Source organism: Furipterus horrens, unplaced genomic scaffold, assembly GCF_987537825.1.
Source record: "Furipterus horrens unplaced genomic scaffold, mFurHor1.1.pri manual_scaffold_4, whole genome shotgun sequence".
Taxonomy (NCBI): Eukaryota; Metazoa; Chordata; class Mammalia; order Chiroptera; family Furipteridae; genus Furipterus; species Furipterus horrens.
Genome location: NW_028327174.1, coordinates 140634918 through 140650668, shown reverse-complemented (window position 1 = coordinate 140650668; position 15751 = coordinate 140634918). Strand labels below are relative to the sequence as shown.

General features: G+C 43.8%; 1 protein-coding gene across 1 annotated transcript in view; it reads right to left on the bottom strand.

Annotated features, from left to right (window-relative positions):
• TTC39B (tetratricopeptide repeat domain 39B) overlaps positions 1 to 15145 on the bottom strand; it is a 130104-nt gene extending 114959 nt beyond the window's left edge. The window contains exon 1 of the mRNA XM_090274091.1: positions 14884 to 15145. Within this exon, the coding sequence (XP_090130217.1) occupies positions 14884 to 14925 (42 nt within the window). The 5' untranslated portion in view covers positions 14926 to 15145. The remainder of the gene's footprint in view (positions 1 to 14883) is intronic.
• Positions 15146 to 15751: the final 606 nt, after the last annotated feature.

Genomic DNA, 15751 nt, shown 5'->3' with positions numbered 1-15751 from the left:
GAAAAAAAAAGTTCAATTGAGGGGAACAGAAAGGGAAAATCAAGAATGAGGCATGGGGGGAGCTTTTTTGGCTGAGCAATGCTGTTTTAAATTGTTCCCCCAAAGCCTCGTGTCTGCTCCTGAAATAATTATGGAAAGAACAATTGTCTCCAAATCGCCGCTACTGAAATGTAATACTTCACAATCTTTAACAAAGAGATAGGAATTCACTTAAGCAGGTCACATGTCCCTCAGTGGAGCCTAATCTATTGTCAAGTGAAACCTGCTTCCCCAGACTTGCAAACCTCAAGTTCTGACTTGGACAGGGCTTGTGTACATCAAAAAGGAGACTCTTATTTAAGTTAAAATGTAACTTCCTCCTCCATAAACCACCAAGGGAAGTAAAAGCAGATAAGTTTTAAGATGAAAAAAAAAGATTCTAAGCTAGTTGCTTTACTTTTCAAATTTCAAATATAATTAGCAATAAGATAGACTTATGGAGCCTCACACCCTGGTAAAGCCATCCCTAGAATATATGAATCCAGAAGACGTTTGTTTTATGGCTGATGAAAAAGAATTCCATGAATCTCAATTTCTCTCTTGTGAAAAGTTGGGAGAAATACCAAATGTTATTACTAAATAAGCAAATTGTTAGGAATGTGAATACTTCGGTCTTCTAAAAGCATTAAGCCTATGAATAAATTATAATCATCCTCATTTTGTGAATGCTCCCCAGCTAAACTGCGTACGTTATTTCACTTAAGGAGTCAGGAAGCTATGGCTCCAAGTGCCTTGCCCTGTCTTGAGCCAGTTCTCCAAAAGGACACCTACCACTGTTTGTATTTTTAAAACAAAACCTTCCCTCCCCAAACCAGAGCTTAAATTAATATCACCAAATGAATATTTAATATCAAGATATTCAATATAGCTAGTTACAGTATTTGATACTCTGTGACTCTTCCCTGCCCTGCAAAATTCTAGCCCTCAGAATGTACTGATAAGAAGCAATATCTATACATAGTTGCTACTCAAATTAGTGGTTGCAACTAAGCATTCATATAGTAGGGTAAGACCAGGCGCCAGGCCTACACATAGAGACTCTATGAGGTGGGCATCAGAATCCCCATTTGACTGATGAGAGAATAAAGTTCAGAGAGAAATTAAATAGCTTGTTCAAGGTCACACTGCCAGCAAGTGGCAGAACCAAACCCATGCCTGCTAACCTGCAAGCCCACCCACGTTCTTTCCTGTCTCCCACATGCCTTCCTAGGTACAGATACAACAAATCTGAAATTCAGGGGTGCCTTACAAGAGGCTGATTTTGTTGAACTCTTTATCCTTCTTGAGACTCTAGTTATGGTGACAGTCCCTTTTATTCAACTGTTAATGGCTTAGAAATGCAATTGCTTGTTCATCTTTGTAGCAAGAAGCTTAACATACCAGATAAATAGCAACTGCCTTGTGGGGATGAACTAGTAAAATCAGGGAAAACCATCATCTATACACTCTACACATCTGCTTTATTGCAAATGAGACAAATTATTCATTTGGACAGGGGTAATTCACGCAGCCCTCAAGCCGCTCTTCTGGTGATAGCACAGTGTAAGAGCCCAGTCAAGCACTGTCCCAAATGCACCCTGTTCTCCAATCTTGTCTTCTGATACCTAATACTTTTGCTTTGTTCCCATAGTAAGACTGTAAATTAATTCTCCAATTAATTTAAGTGTGAAAGTATACTGAGGTGCAAGCAAATGGGCAGAAGGAATCTTAATGGGGTGATGGAAATGCTCTTAAATTGACTGTCATGATGGCTGCACAACTCCATAAATTTACTAAAAATCACTGGATTGTACATTTAAAAGGAGTACATTTATGGTGTGTAAATTATATCTCAGTAACCGATCCTAACTCCAGATGCTAACTGGAGTTGCCACCAGCCTTGTCAATGCCCTCATCAACTATCTGTTTCTCCATCAACTGCATCTTGGTGCGATGGGCTCAGCAGTACTGGCAAACTAGGTTTCCCAGTTCTCCCTGGCTCTGCTCCTCTTTCTCTACATCTTACGGAAGAAACTGCATTAAGCTACCTGGGGTGGCTGGTCCTAGGGAGTGCCTGCAGGACTGGGGCCCCTTCTTCCACCTGGACGTCCCCAGCCTGCTCATGCTGTGGTGGGCCTATGAGATCGAGAGCTTCCTGAGCGGTATCCTCAGCATGGTGGAGCTGGGAGCCCAGTCCGTCGGTATGAACTGGCCACTGCTGTATGCATGCTTGTATTCAAATTCTATCCATCATTCTGATAATGTCCTTTATAACTTTATTCCCCCTTGCATTAGGGTGTTGCCTCTTTAGAGTCCTTTAATCTAGAACAGATCCTCAGTCATTATCTTTTTTTTTTTACCTTGGTCTTTTAGAAGAATAGGAGCAATTATATAAGGCTTTCCCTCAAAAAAAAATTTTTTTTTCATTAACTGTTAGTCCTTGCTATCAGATAGTCTGCCTGGGCTCTTTTAAGTATACATAGACCAAAAAAGAAATATTTCTTTTCCTAGGCAGCCAAGAATGTTAAATAGTTATTGAGCACCTGCAAGGGAGGGAAGAAAGGAATGAATCTCTGGAAAGGCTGGAGGAGAAGTGGTACCTAAGGGAGGTCTTAAATGCTAAAGAGAATTGACCAAGAGAGGGAAGAGCATATGAAAAAGATGGGAAGTGAGAAAGGACTGACCTTTTGAGAGGTGAGGTGTAAGTGAGGATCTACAAGCACTTCAACATAGTTGATGTTAAAGTATCATGTTAGGAATGCAAACTCTCGTGAGCCACCCTAGACCTATGGAATAGGAATGGCTTGTGGGGGGACCTAGGAACGTACATCTTAATAAGCCACCCATGCCCCTAACCAGGTTCTCTATGCTCACCAACATCTGAGAACCACTGAGCTAGATCCTAAACAAGGCCATATATGCCATGCTAGGGTGTTCGCACAGTACCTCAAAGGCTGTGAACAGATTTTCAGCAGCAAGATGAGAATGGAGTTGAACTTTAGAAAGAGCAGTCTGGCATAGCACATTGCTTTGGGGCACAGCAAGAACCCCAGAGCCTCTTCCAGGGCCCAGGCATGCACATACATTGTCATGTTTACCTTTTAACCTTACACTAAGTAAGCAAATATAAACCTACCTTTTACAGGTCAAAGTCTCCAACTAATACCTATGTACTACATGAAAAAAACTGTTAAGAGCAATTATGACATTCATTATTAAAAAGGGGGACCTTTCAACACATCAAAACTTTTGGAGAAACCAAAGGTTACCATACATGCTATTAATGTGTTGGTGGGCAAAAGCCACTTTCAAAATGTTAGTGACACGGACACTTCCCTTGCTGACAAATACGAACACTACTCTGCTTAAACAGATGGCCCTATGAGCCCATGTTTACCACTCTCTTTGGTGGTAGGTGGTTTCCCCTCTTCCTTCAGGGAAGGAAAGGTGTAAGAACTGTAAATTTGCAGAATTGACACAGCTGGGGGCCTAGGACTAGCCTGCAAAGTATCTTTATTGTCAACCATCAACATCCTACATCCTTAATAATAGTGCTGCAAGAGCCAACATATTTGCACTCCACATGCTAAACACGTTATAGGGCTTTAATCCTCAGCATACCCCTCAGAAGAAGGTTCTATTATCTCTGGAAGAAACTGAAGCTTAGAAATATTAATTTATCCAACATTGTATATGAAGGAGCAGGTATATCCATCTGCCTACAAACTTTTATGAGACCACTTCATGTAATGTACCAAACATGTGATGCTCATATGAGTATTTAAGAAATAGCAAATTTAATTTATAAGGCTTGCGACACTTCATAAACAAACTTACAGATAGTCCTAGAAATCACCTAGTACATGGGTCAGCAAACTATTTAGGCCATGTAGGCCATGTAGCTCATACGGTCTGTCTCCCTACTACTCAACACTGCCACTGTAGTGCAAAAGTTGTCACAGGCAGCATGGCTGTGTTCAGATAAAACTTTATTTACAAAAATGGGCAGAAAGTAGGCAGGCTACACTGTCCCCTGACCTAACAGAAAGAGCACTGCATGCAGTTAGAGCACTTGGCTGATAACCTTGATTCTGTGCTTGGGCAAGCTGAGTGACCTTGGGCCCATCATTTCCTGCCTGTTTCTAGGATGTGTACTTCTGTAGAATGTTCTTCTCAACTGACTGCAAAAATAAGATGAAACTATATTTGTATACACTACAACATTTGTGGCAGATTCTTCATCAAACCCATAAGAACAGTAACAGCAATACCTTAATATAAAGGGGAAAGATCACTGGCTTTAAAGAGTACTTCTATGTGCCAGGTACTTTGTAAAATATAATTGTATTTCATCCTCATCGCCAATATTCCCATTTTATAAATGAAGGGGCATCAGACTAGTTAAATAATGTACCACACAGTAAACGAGAAGCCAGGATCTGAACCCAAGTTGGCCACTCCTCAGAAGCTCAACACTGCTCTGTGCCGGGGCTATTCTTGGCCAACAAATACTTGGTCACTGATTTTGCCCGAATGATGACATATGAGTGCTTCTGAGAGAGGGTTCTGGAGTCAGGCCTCATTCCCGTCTTCTCTCTTCAGGACTCTCTCACCTTGTTGATTGTCTTGCCTACTTCCTCTCAGAAAGATCATACCCCTTTTTGGCCTGAAAAATGATGTGAGAATCTGAGGTTTGTTTCCTTTAGTTATGAGTAAAAGGATTGTGACTTATGAGCAGAAAATAGACCAGGACCCCAGAACTCTAGGAGAAAGTGATCTAAGGAAGAAGGGAAGGAGAATAGGACTGAGGAGCCCCTTAGAGAAACCCAGACTAGTCCTGCTGACCACGCCTGAGTGGTGGGTGAGGGTGTTTCTATATCTCAGAACTTAGCCAAGGGTAACAGTCTATGTGATGAAACATAACCCTATGGAATTACGCAAACGTGTCTGACTCGTCTGTCTTCTTAACCCCTGCACTGCAGTTTATAGTCATCAGGTTAAATCTGTACTTTGGAAATGAGGCTGGGAAAGGAGGAAGCGAAACCAAGAAATGTTACCATCATTGCTTCCTTTATCCCAAAGAGAGAAGGAAAAACATTTCACAAATATGGGAGTATGTGTGTCTGTCCACTGCCAAAAAGAAAAATACAAAACCCAAACTCCTTAGCTGGGGAGTCTATCTAAACCTGCTGGAACACACACAGCACTGCTCTCCTGCCTCAGCCCCCTAACTCACGCCCACTCTGCTTCAGCACAATGGCCTCCTTCACACTTAGTCCCCCCCTGAGCATGTTTCCTCTGCTGCTGCCTCTGCCTCCAGGAATGAAGGTGTGGTCTGCTCCATCACCTCCTGCTGAAATTCCAGCCCTCAAAGTCCAGATCAAATGTCACCTTCTACATCACAGATGTCAAAGGTGAGAACTTCAGAAACAGATCATTACTATCAATCCCTTCATGTTACCTCTAAGGAAATCAGGGCCCACAAGGGTTAAGTCACACAGTTGGGCAGCTTCAAACCAGGTCCTGACCTGGGTAGGGACATGCTCTCCCCCTGATGCTTCACGGGCAGCCCTGTGAAAGCTCCCTTCTGGGAGCACCAGGCCTGCTTACACTCTCTCTGGACTCTCCCCTACACGTCAGGGTAGAGCTGTTTGTCTGTGTCCACATTCCTGACCGTCTGCTCCAGAGGGATCAAAACTATAGCTTACCCATCGTGTTATCCCAGTACTTAGCGACCCTTGCACAGAGCGGGCTTTCAGTGGGCTGTCAACAGTCATCAGACCAACAAAACAAAACACGGGAAAGCCAGGCGCCTTTCCACCTCTGGTGTAATCTCCCTCTAATCAGCCTCCAGGCGCTGCCAGGAAGAGCCACCTACCTACAGAGCTGATCTCCCCACATTTCTCCTCAGCTTAAAACTTCAAGTACACACACCGTGAGAGCCACATTTTGGCATGAAAGATGTGGAATGGCCCTTCCTACCCTTCCAGTATTGTTCGCTGCCACCTAGGGCACCTCTCCCTCACCTCCAAACCTTATGCCTGCCAGTTCCTCTCCCTGAGAGAAACTTCAAGAATTCCTCCATGCCCAAATCTTTTCTAAGCTCGACTTATCCTGTAAGACTGAAAATTCCTTTAAAAAAAAAATAAAAAAGCCTCTTCCAGGAAACCATCCCTTACTTCCCATCTGCCCCAGTGAGGTGTCCCCCTCTGCAGTACCAAAGCACACTGGCATCCCTCCTCAGGGGTTCCCCGTATGGAATGTTACTACTCCTATTTGTCTACACATCTGCCCCTATCCCTGATTAGACCATAACTTAGGATGAAAGCTGTACAGTATTTGCCTCTCCAGGACCTACTGCAAAATCCAATGCATTAAATGCATTAAAATCAGTAATTCTTCTTACTTACTAGTTACAATCAAACCCAACAAATACATATGATATATATCAATTTCACTAAAATATTAAAAACCTACATGCCTTATGTATATGTCAGAATAATATCAGCAAAACATTCAAGGGGAAACATTTACTACATACCTACAGTCATTAAATAAAGAGCTTAAGGTGTATGATGGCATGATGAACTGCCAGGCATTCAACACCTGAGAAGTGCCTCTGAAGAGGTATGGTGACCTAACCAATTCAGCCAACTAGCCAGAGTGGCTCTGAGTACACGACCAGTTTCCACTAAGCACAGGAGTGGAAGAGAACACTGGGGACCAACAAAGGCTTGACAAAGGAAAACTCTCCCCAGGAAGCCTCACAAGTGCCCAAAGAGTTCCCAAGTACTCAAGCTCTGCGAAGCAGCACACAGTAGCTTGAGGAGATCCACCTGAGACGGCCATTGGGGCACCTGAGACTGGGGCTAGGGAGCTGTCAGTGGATGGCTAGATGGAAACCATGAGCCTCACAGAATTCACAGTATCAGATTCACATTGTGGATAATTAGTAACAGCACCCAAGGGCAGGGAACAAAGATAAGTAGCTAAACCAGCTAAGTCAAGGAAGGACTGATACCTGCCTAGAGAAGCATACATGCCCTACTGGACTTGAAAGAAAAGAAGGAGTTATCGAGGTATAGGAGGGAAGGGGAAAATGTGGGCAACTTTCAGAGAAAGTAGCATTCCAAAAATTGATGGGATTTCAAGAGATTCAAGATTGAACATTGAAAATTGCCTGTTTGTTAACCTGAGTAGGAGTTGAGGTTGATGGTACGCTGATATTATTTTTTCCCTCTCACTAACCTGCACAACCAATTACAAACCCATTCTCTATTTCATCCACTCTTTAATAGCCATGCTCTCTCAGTGAGTCACAGTGAGCCACAGGGGTGAGTTTCTTCTGCGTGAGGTCCTCCCTCATCCTCTCTACCAGCGGTTCTCAACCTGAAGGTCGCAACCCCTTTGGGGGTCGAACGACCCTTTCACAGGGGTCACCTAAGACCATTGGAAAACACATACATAATTACATATTGTTTTTGTGATTAATCACTATGCTTTATGTTCAATTTGTAACAATGAAAATACATCCTGCATATCAGATATTTACATTACGATTCCTAATAGTAGCAAAATTACAGTTATGAAGTAGCAATGAAAATAATCTTATGGTTGGGCGTCACGACAACATGAGGAACTGTATGAAAGGGTCGCGGTATTAGGAAGGTTGAGAACCACTGCTCTATACCAACCTAAAAGTGGGACGGGGTTAAACTACACACTTCTTCTAAATTAACACCACCACCCAGCCCCACAGGAACCTGGAATTCACTGAACAGCTAGCTTCTCCCTCCTTCCTTCCCTCGCCATACCACACCCCAGGCCAGTCCTTCCTCTGTGCTCTCACTGAGAAGTCCCGCAATGCTGGCCTCCTCTCAATCCCACAGCCTCTGCTCCCCTTCAGACCTATCACCTCCCACATTAACTGTTACAACAGCCTCTTGCCCTTCTTGATGCCACCTCCACAATCTGGCTGCATCAACTTCACCAGATTTATCTTCCTAAAATAAACTATCACATTTCCTTCATTAAAAAACCTTCCATCATGAGGATGTAAAGCACATCATAGGGAATACAGTCAATAATATTGTAACACTGGAAATATAAGGGGGAACACTTTGTAAAGTATACGATTGCCTAACCACTACGCTGTATAGCTGGAATTAATGCAAAATAATACTGAATTTAAAAAATAAATATACGTTAGATTAAATGGAAAAAAAAAAGCCCAGTCCCCACTTTTTTAGGAGCTATAACCCAATGTCCTTAGCAAGACATTCCAGACCCTGCACCACATGATCCAAACTGGCCTGTGCAGTCTCAGCCCTCACCAGCCTCCTCCCTATGGATGAACAGCCTGCTGGACCCACATGTGTTACCATTCCCTCCCACCTGCTCCTTCCAGCACAATCCTGTTCACCCTTCAAGCTCCAGTTCAAATACCATCTGTTCTTGAAAGTCTTTGCCAGCCCCTAAACTAGGGTGGTCAACCATCACTTTTCACGCCTGCTGTCCTAGGGCAATTACTGAAAGCATACCATTTACTCTCATAGTACCCTACTATGATGATAAATTATATGGTCCTCCTATCTAAAATATACTCTGGCCCAAAGACAGAACTAGTGATTTGTGTAAATGTGTCTTTTGCTATAGAGTGTTCCTCCAGGGCAATAATGCTATCTTATCTTAGTGTGTTTTTCCAGCATCTAAAGACTGTTAGCACCTAAAAAGCACTTAAGGAACACTGGTGGAATAAAAAAACGAAGCTGATTCTAAAAATAAAAATAAAAAAATAAAAAATCAATCCAATCTAACCGTCATCTAAAATTCCAAAGAAAAAGCTTTCTAAATCAGAATTAGACCAAAAAAATCCTGGGCCAAAAAAGCAGGCCATGGAAACATTTGTCACATAAGCCATTTCCTTCCCTAACCCAGTGTTTCTCAACTTTTTCTCATTATTGCCCTTAAGAAGCCTTTTTAGACATGTTTTCCTAACTACACCCCCCATGACATTTTAATAGCACAGAGATATATCTGTGCTTTATACAATAATAAGCAAGTACAGTTTATACTTTTTGTTCAACAGTGGATTTGAATGACTAAACAAAAATTCTAAGTTAAATTAAAATTGTAAAGCTATTAACATTTAAATTTATAACTGCATTTACTGAGTAACTTTTAACTGAATTTTACTATACCATAAAATGTAACAATTTACATATGCAAATTACCCATTTCTGCCTAATAGAAATAAAACCAAAATTTTAAGACATCTAAAACTGTTACTTTTCCAGAAAGAATACAACAATTTAAAAATTATGTTCTTAAAGTTATTCTGACTTCCGGCCAAGATGGAGGCCTAGACAGACATACTGGGTCTCTCTCCACAACTAAGAAGGAATACAACTACCTCAAAACTAGAGAAAACCAGAAGTTCCAAATCAAGCTGCATGGAAGTCCAACAAACAAAGATATAAAGAAGAAATACTCATCCAGACAGGTAGGAGGGGCGGAGCCGGGGCAGAGAAGATGTGGTGTGCTGGTGGCAGCAGCCGTGGCAGCAGCAGGCCGGCGGAAAGTGCAGTTACATGTTTTAAAAGTCTGGAGGGACACCTGGGGAGCGCTCTCATCTCCTGACCAGACCACACCATTCACGGTCCCGGGGCTGGGGAAAATCAAGCCTCATTGCTTCTGACTGTGCAAACCAGTGGGAGTTGGGGCGGAGGAATAAACTGCTGGTATCTCAGCAGAGTCTGCTTGTTTAAAGGGCCCCCACAGTCCCAGACATCCGCAGACCCATCCACTCTGGAAACGACAACCAGGGCAATAGCTAGAGAGGTGCCAGTCCCATATGAAAGTGGGAGAAGTGCCTGGAAAAGGGGCGAGTGCTAGGCAAGCAGCATTGTTCCCTCTCAGACCCCATCCCCACATACGGTGCCACATGTGGTGGAACATGTTGCCTTGTACTGACAAATACCTAAGGCTCCACCCCTTACAATGTAACAGGTGCAACAGCTCTACCTAAGATACAGAGGCAAACAAACACAGCAGCCTGTCAAGATGAGGAGACAGAGAAGTATGGCCAAAAGAGGGAATGGATCAAGGTTCCAGTGGGAGAACTAAGTGACAAGCAGATAGCCAACCTAACAGATGCAGAATTCAAAACACTGGTGATAAAGATGCTCACAGGCTTGACAGGTATACTTGAGTACAGCAAATACATAAGGGAAGAAGTGAAGGCTATGCTAAGTGAAACAAAGAAAAATCCACACAAAACCAATGGTGAAGGGAAGGAAACAGGGTTCAAATCAATGATTTGGAAAATAAGGAAGAAAAAAAACAGTACAGAATGAGGAGAGAAGAATTGAAAGAAATGAGGAGAGGCTTAGGAACCTCTGGGACAACTTTAAATGTGCCAACATCCAAATCATAGGGATGCCAGAAGGAGAAGAGAAAGAATAAAAAATTGAAAACTTATGTGAAGAAATAATGAAGGAAAACTTCCCAAATGTGGCGAAGGAAATAGACATACAAGTTCAGGAAGCACAGAGAGTCCCACACAAGCTAGACCTAAAGAGGACCACACCAAGACACATCATAAATAAAATGCCAAAGGTGAAAGATAGAGAGAATCTCAAAGCAACAAGAGAAAAACAGAGAGTTACCTACAAAGGGGTACCTATAAGACTATCAGCTGATTTCTCAAAAGAAACTTTGCAGGCAATAGGGACTGGCAAGCAGTATTCAATGTGATGAAAAGCAAGGACTTACAACCAAGATTACTCTACCCAGCAAAGCTATCATTTAGAATGGAAGGGCAGATCAAGTGCTTCCTAGACAAGGTAAAGCTAAAAGAGTTTATCATCACCAAGCCATTATTATATGAAATGTCAAAGGGACTTACTTAAGAAAAAGATCATAACTCTGAATACTAAAATGACAACAAACTCACAACTATCAACAGCTGAATCTAAAAAATAAGAACAAAATCCAACTAAGCAAACCAGAATAGGAACAGAATCACAGGTATGGGGATCATTTGAAGGGTTATCAGCTGGGAGGGGGAAAGGGGAGAAATGGGGATTTCTCCCATTTCGTACAGGGATCAAGAAGCATAATCGGTTGGTACAAAACAGACAGGGGAAGTTAAGAATAATATAGGAAAGGGTGAAGCCAAAAAACTTATATGCACGACCCATGAACATGAACTAAGGGGGGTGGGATTGCTGGAGGGAAGGGGAGTACTGGGCAGAGGGGAGCAAAGGTGAAAAGAATTGGGACTACTGTAACAACATAATAAAATATAGTTTAAAAAAAGTTATTTTAATGAAATTATTGTTTCATATGAGAAATAATTTATAACTTAACTAGCTGCTAGATATTCATTCAGGTGTTGTTTGTATTTTCTTTTTTTGTACTTCTTGACATAATTATTGGTGGACTACATAATTTTAATAGAATGAAATAAAATATAAACAAACTATTTTTTATTTACTTCTCAACTCCTAAATCACACAAAAACACGGAGGGCCAAACATAAGCAACAAGGGAGCTAATGGTAGCTCATAAGTATGAGGAGTTCACCAAGAGACATATGACTTCAAGATCAAGCAACTGATGGTCCTTCTGGCCATAGTCATTTATTGGCCATAAGTTTATAGTGTTGACCTTGCATAATTTCTATATACCTTTCATGAACTCAATGTCAATGTCGCTTGTGTAATTCCCAAGAAAAGCCAATGAGGTAAATCTAAATGTTAACAAATGAGATTTTATTAACCAAGTTTTGAAGGACCACACACCATTGTAAAATCTAAGATGTTTTTGTCCCCCTCCAGAACCAATTTTTGCCTCTCTTGAGGTTGTAAGTCCTGACCTCTGTAGTCTCACATTTATCCTCCTGGAAAAGAAAAAAAGAAACATCAGTTTACCTAAAAAAACACCACATCCCACAGCTACCATGAGAGCTCTTCTACCACCATCATCTCTTTGGTTACATTGGATAAAAAAGGGATCCCCATATTATCAGCCCTTCTCTCAAAAAGGAGCTCCACTCCCCTCCAAAAGCATTGACATTTAGAGCTGGAAGAACACTTAGGGTCCAACCAGACCTCCTTCATATGAGGAAACTTGCAAGAGCCCTAACAGATTGAGAGACCTGCTCAAAGTCATTAGTTATGAATAATGTACTTGTCTGCCTACTTCACGATTGTGTCTCCAGGCTTGGCACATAAGATAGTCAGATGTTTGCACACGTAATAAACAAATGGCTATGGAGCATTAGTGACAAAGCCGAGAGCCCGGTTCACCTAATGCCTAGGCTATTACTTTTGCAACTACACCACTTTGCACTTTGTACTACTTTTCCAACTACACTTTTACTTCCCTGGAATATCAAGAAGTAGGCACAAAGACTATCAAATGTATCAAATTAAGTGTTTGAAAAACTTCCCAACGGAAATAAGCTATTTTTGTTCACATAACCAGTAAAGTTGAAGGGCCCGGTCTTACTCGCTCATGTGTAGAGCACTTCAGACCATTGAAAGTTAGGCATTTTCTACAAGTAACAGTCTATAAGGATACCCAGTCTAACTTCCTTACCTTGCCTTGAAAGCTCTTTTCTCAAGTTCTTAGACACGTCGTATCTCCCTACCCAGATTGAGAACCCCAGAGAGCCAAAATTGTGACTTCTCTTTCTAAGGCACCTACCAAGTTTGAACACAGAGCAAATGTTCAATAAATGTTTGTGAAACTTATGCCAAAGGGAACGGTGCACCATGAGGTACAAAGGTAGATTTGGCATGCACAAAAAATTAATTTGTACTTGTACTTGGCTCATCTCTTAAGGCCAGTATAGTGCCTAACATGTAATAGGCGCCTAATAGTTATTGAATTTAAAAAGTGAACGAAAGATATGGCAAAAACTGAGGAATTATTAAGCAACATCTTTTCTGCAGTCATTCGTTCATTCAACCAATATGTATTCACCAAGTATCTGTGTGCCAGGCACTCTGCTGCTCTGAAACCTAACTTCCCCCACAGCACTAGAGCCCTTCTCCCTAGCTGATGCATCTGAATACGTCAGTTCATCTTGCAGGCAAAATGGGCATAGCTAGGGGGGCCCTATGTCTCAATATGCCCAGGACAGTCCCAGTTTACACCTACTCTCCAAACGTTAATTATTAATAGCATCCCCTTTCTCTCTCAACAATATCCTGGTCTAGACAATTATATAGCCATAAGGGTAGCAAATTTTTTTTCAACAAGCAGACTAGGGATTCAAAATTTCACTCCACATTTACTAGCTACTCCTGGTCTTATCTCCTAAATTATAATATGGGCATAACACTGATTAAACTAAATGGTTATACAGAGAAGCAGCTGGAGACAAGGCTGGAACATCAGATTGAGACCACACTGTACAGAGCCTTGCATGCCAGGTACATGGATACTTATTTCAATATACAACCAGGAGCCATAAAAACTTCGGAGTACTTCAGTGAATGTATGGTCAAAGCACCATGAAAGTGTTACTACCTTGATTACAGAGAACTAAAGAATGAAAAACAGGTGGATCTATGACATACCAAAAAGACAGCCTAAAACTATTTTAAAAAATTGTCACAGATGAAAACAGCAGCAAATGTAATATTTCATCATTTGCTTTTACAGGTAGTTTAAAGAGTTTCAACAATAAATAGATGCAGTTAAGCAAGCTCTAGTTCATTGGTCTGTGTCCTGGTGGCCTCATTGCAAGACACAAGCTGCAAGGAAGGTTCTGGACCACCAGATTGGCCCTCTTGTCTGCCAGTTGTGTGTGAAGGAGCTGTAGTTCGATTTCTGTTTCATTTTTATTTTAAGGGCTATATTTAAAACATAGTGTTCATTGCCAGGAGTTTCCCGACATTGAAGAAATGGATGGGGATATCTTAACCCGCCTTCTCCAGATCTTCCACTATTGCATCATTTGAAACTAAGCCTCCTCGGGAGGCTTGTAAAATTCAAGTCAGGTAAAATGGCAGCAGCAGTAGCTGCTGCGGTTACTGCTGCGCTGCCGCCGGGCTCAACTTAAAGCTCCGGAGCCTCTCTCCGGAGCTGCCAAGTGCTGAGAAGAAAAGCCTATAAATCAACAGGTCCGGCGCGCCCGCCCGAGAGTGCCCAGACTCGGGCGCGCCGGCCACAGGAGGAAGTGGCTAATTACTTAACTGCAGTTAAGACGATAGGATGCGGGTTCTCATAGTGTCTTCTCTCTGTCTATACCGCCGACACTGGGGACCGGCTCGAGAAACGTCCAGGCCCCGTGCACGGAGGGGAAAGCACCAACTCCCGCGCGGCTGCTCCGGTTCCCTCGCGCTCCGGCCCCTCGGCAGCCCCCGCCCTGCACGCCCGTGCAGACACCCCTGCGGCTCCTTCCTCCTCTAGCTGTCCCTCTCCTCTCATCGACTATAAATACGAGGAAACTTCCATAGAAGGTGAGATTCCCAGCTCAAGACACAACTGCACAAACGCCGGACGGCCAGCGTCGGGACTTCGGGGTCAGACCTCGTAAAGCCTGGTGCCCCTGGAGAGGCTCCGAACAGCTAAGTGCTGCGGATCCTGCGCTACCGCGCCCTTGCAGCCAGCCGGCCGACCGGACGTCGTGTCCTCCATCCCCACAACTCCTAGGCGCTGGCGCCCCGAACCTCGGCACCGCCTCCGCTCCGGGCGCCGCGCAGACCCTCAAGGACGGGTACACCCACCGCAGCCCTCGCCTTTTTCTCCAGGAGAGGGCCTGCTTGTCCCAAATCCCGACCAAGGGGGCGGGACCTTGGCCATCCCCGCCGGGCTCCAGGGGCAGTACCCGCACTCCCCACTGGTCAGTACCTCGTCCGCTTCCAGCTCTGCTCCGTTGCCTACGAACGCCATGTTCCTCCTCTGCCTGCCGCCACCCAAATACCAACCAGGGCGCGTAGAGTCAACCTCGTTTCTCCGCTCTGAGCTCAAACCAGCGCCGGTGTGGGAGGAAGGGGGCGGCCCCGCCCCGCCGCCGGATCCTGGGCGGGGCAAGAGCGCTTTCCCCGCCCCTGGCGCCCGCAAACTTGCGGAGCATCTATTTCCCGGAGGGACTCGGGGCGGCCCTCGTCGTCGTGAGCTCCGCCCTCACAAGCCTCACACCGCCCTCCCACGAGGTTCAGACCGGTTCAGCCAACCAGGTTCTTGCAACGAGTCTCTGCCCCTAGCGGGCATCGGCCTTGGACCCACGTGGGCGGGGTCACCCAGTGGGCGGAGTCATCCGCACCATGGGACTTCGCGGGTGGGCACACACTCTGGTAAAGTACCCGAAGGCCCCAGCTTCCTACGCTCTGCAGAAGACTGTTGCTGGCCTGGAGCCAAGGGAGTGCCGGGTTGATAAGGCCAAGGTCAAAGCCGCGCTACCCCTGAGGCCTATGAAGCGTCCACCTGGTCCTTGGGCTGATGACAGTCTTTCTTCTCAGGTGGACACCCGATTTTGAAGATAGTGTGATCAGAGTGCCTCTTGTCACTATCACCAATCATGCAGAGACTTTTGTCATACTGCCTGCCCAGATGCTAGGTCAGTCAGGGGCATCATCGTCAGACACAGAGAAGCTGTGTTTGCTTCTGTGTATGTTTGAAAACTAAAAGATAAACCATGGCACATGTTTATACTACTTTGTACTTTTCTACCCTCCTCCCACGACCTTGTCACCTTTATGTCCCCCAGCATCCCTCA